Source organism: Austrofundulus limnaeus, unplaced genomic scaffold, assembly GCF_001266775.1.
Source record: "Austrofundulus limnaeus strain Quisiro unplaced genomic scaffold, Austrofundulus_limnaeus-1.0 Scaffold1163, whole genome shotgun sequence".
NCBI classification, from domain to species: domain Eukaryota; kingdom Metazoa; phylum Chordata; class Actinopteri; order Cyprinodontiformes; family Rivulidae; genus Austrofundulus; species Austrofundulus limnaeus.
In genome coordinates, this window is record NW_013953565.1 from 58,325 (window position 1) to 60,350 (window position 2,026).

The 2,026-nt window shown below is 36.8% G+C and overlaps 1 protein-coding gene across 1 annotated transcript in view; it reads right to left on the reverse strand.

The window, feature by feature from the left end:
* The window catches only part of tbx15 (T-box transcription factor 15), a 25,165-nt gene that overhangs the window by 9,498 nt on the left and 13,641 nt on the right, over window positions 1–2,026 (reverse strand). Inside the window, exon 8 of the mRNA XM_014031033.1 lies at window positions 145–242. Coding sequence (XP_013886487.1) covers window positions 145–242 — 98 coding nt within the window. The remainder of the gene's footprint in view (window positions 1–144; window positions 243–2,026) is intronic.

A 2,026-nucleotide genomic window follows, 5' to 3' on the forward strand; every position in this document is an offset into this window, starting at 1 on the left:
TATATATATATTGTTCTTCCATCTGTTTCAGCTTCAGAAATAAAAGCTCAGAATTGCGTAACATCAGAGCTAAAAATTAAAGTGCACAAGACAAAATGAGGGATTCAAGATTACAAGAAAGTACTGTATATATACTGTGTGTACCTTGCTGCTTCTGCATATTGGTGAAATCTTCAAACGTCAGGGTCCTCACTGGAGGTCTCCAGAAAGCATATGTCTCCATGATGGCCTCCAGGCCAGTCCTGACACAGAGATATAAAGAAATAAAGTTAACAGTTTTATTAATCAAACAAAACTAAAGAGTGGAACAATAACCAACTCTGGGAATAGACTTCAACAAAAGGCATCAAATAAGTAGGAGGGTTTAACTTTCAGATTGCATTTTGATTGATTTTGAGATTTTATTACTGTCATTTATGATGGATTAGTGGTGAGGACTGTTGCATTACAGCAAAAAAGGTTCTGGGTTCAAATCCTGTGTTGGACCTGGGGTCTTTCTGTGTGGAGTTTGCATGTTCTCCTTGTGTTTGTGTGGGTTTTTTCCGGGTACCCCGGTTTCCTCCCACATTCCAAAAGCTTGCATGTTTACGCTGCCTTCAGGCCTCAACTGAAAAAGACATCTGTGATCTCAGTGGGATTTACCTAGTTAAATAAAAGTTAATAACAAATCAATCTTTGCTGTTTGTTTGATTGCAACAATGCAGTCTGATAACATCAATGCTTTATTGTACTCAAGAGTTTAATAAACGATGTATTGTTTATACATACAAGCCTGATTACTGTAGAAGTATTAAGGACCTGATATAAAAATAGTATTTTATGAATGTCCTGTTGTACTGAACTGAAACAGATTTTATTCTTTTAAAAGGCTCCTTGGTAAATACAATAAAAACCCTTATTAATTGATGCACACATGATTTTACTTATAATAAATAGAAATCTGATTTGTGAGAAGTAGAAAAAATCTTCAAAAGATTAGCTGAATTGAGACGGGGAATACGACTTGAAGGTTTGTGGCAAACATCTCAGAGATTATTAGTCAGAGTGCCACAGAGAGGCGGGAAACTGGAGTCTGGTTGGAGGAAACTGAGGCCATTAAAAAGGAGGAAGTTCTTTACTGCACACATAAATCTGAGGTGACATTTCATCTTGAATCTGTACAAGGTTCCCCATCTTGCTTGATTTACTTCGCTGCACGCTGCTCAGCCTCTTCCCAGAGGAATCGGAGTCCGTTTCTGCTCCCGGTGTTATTTTAGACCTGCCAACTCTCAGAGCGTGGCAGCTCGTTAGTGCGACTCGCTAATCTGCCCAGCTTCCCACCATCACTGCAATCATTCACAGAGTCAAACTGCTGCAGGACTATAACCCAACAAATGAGCCATATTTCTGCAGGCTATAAAGCCCAGTGCCAGACCCGATTGACGACACCACCACAGCTTACCATGGAGCATGACTATGCTCTGTATTAAGACAAGATGGGAAATACAGAATTGTTTTTTTAAAGTTTGGTGTTTATTGTGAAATTTAGCTGGGCCAGTTTAAACTTTTTTTTTTAATTTCCACTGAATGAGGAAATGGTTGTAAATGTTTCATTGCTAACATCTACAGCTTCACTTTACTACTTTTATCTAAAATTAGGATGATAATTGTATTTTTCTAATGGCTGCTTTTCATTAGCTAATCAGTGCTTAAACAAGGGACATCTAATCTTGGTTCTGATGGACAATGTCCTGCCTGTTTTAAAAAGAAAAAATTCTGCTTCAACACACCTGATTTGAATAAATGGGTGATAAACAGTTTTATGTAGAAATTAATTAAGTAATTACCATATTTATTCATGTATAATACGATCCCATGTATAATATGACCCCTCCCCTTTTTTGAGCTTAAAAAGCGTAAAAAATTTAATCCTCAAACTACCTCCAATTTCATACAGACTTCAAGATTTTTCAGCCTTTGCAGTCTTTATACATATCAGTAAAATGATCATTGGACTGTTCATTTTATTTTAACAACATATGTACTA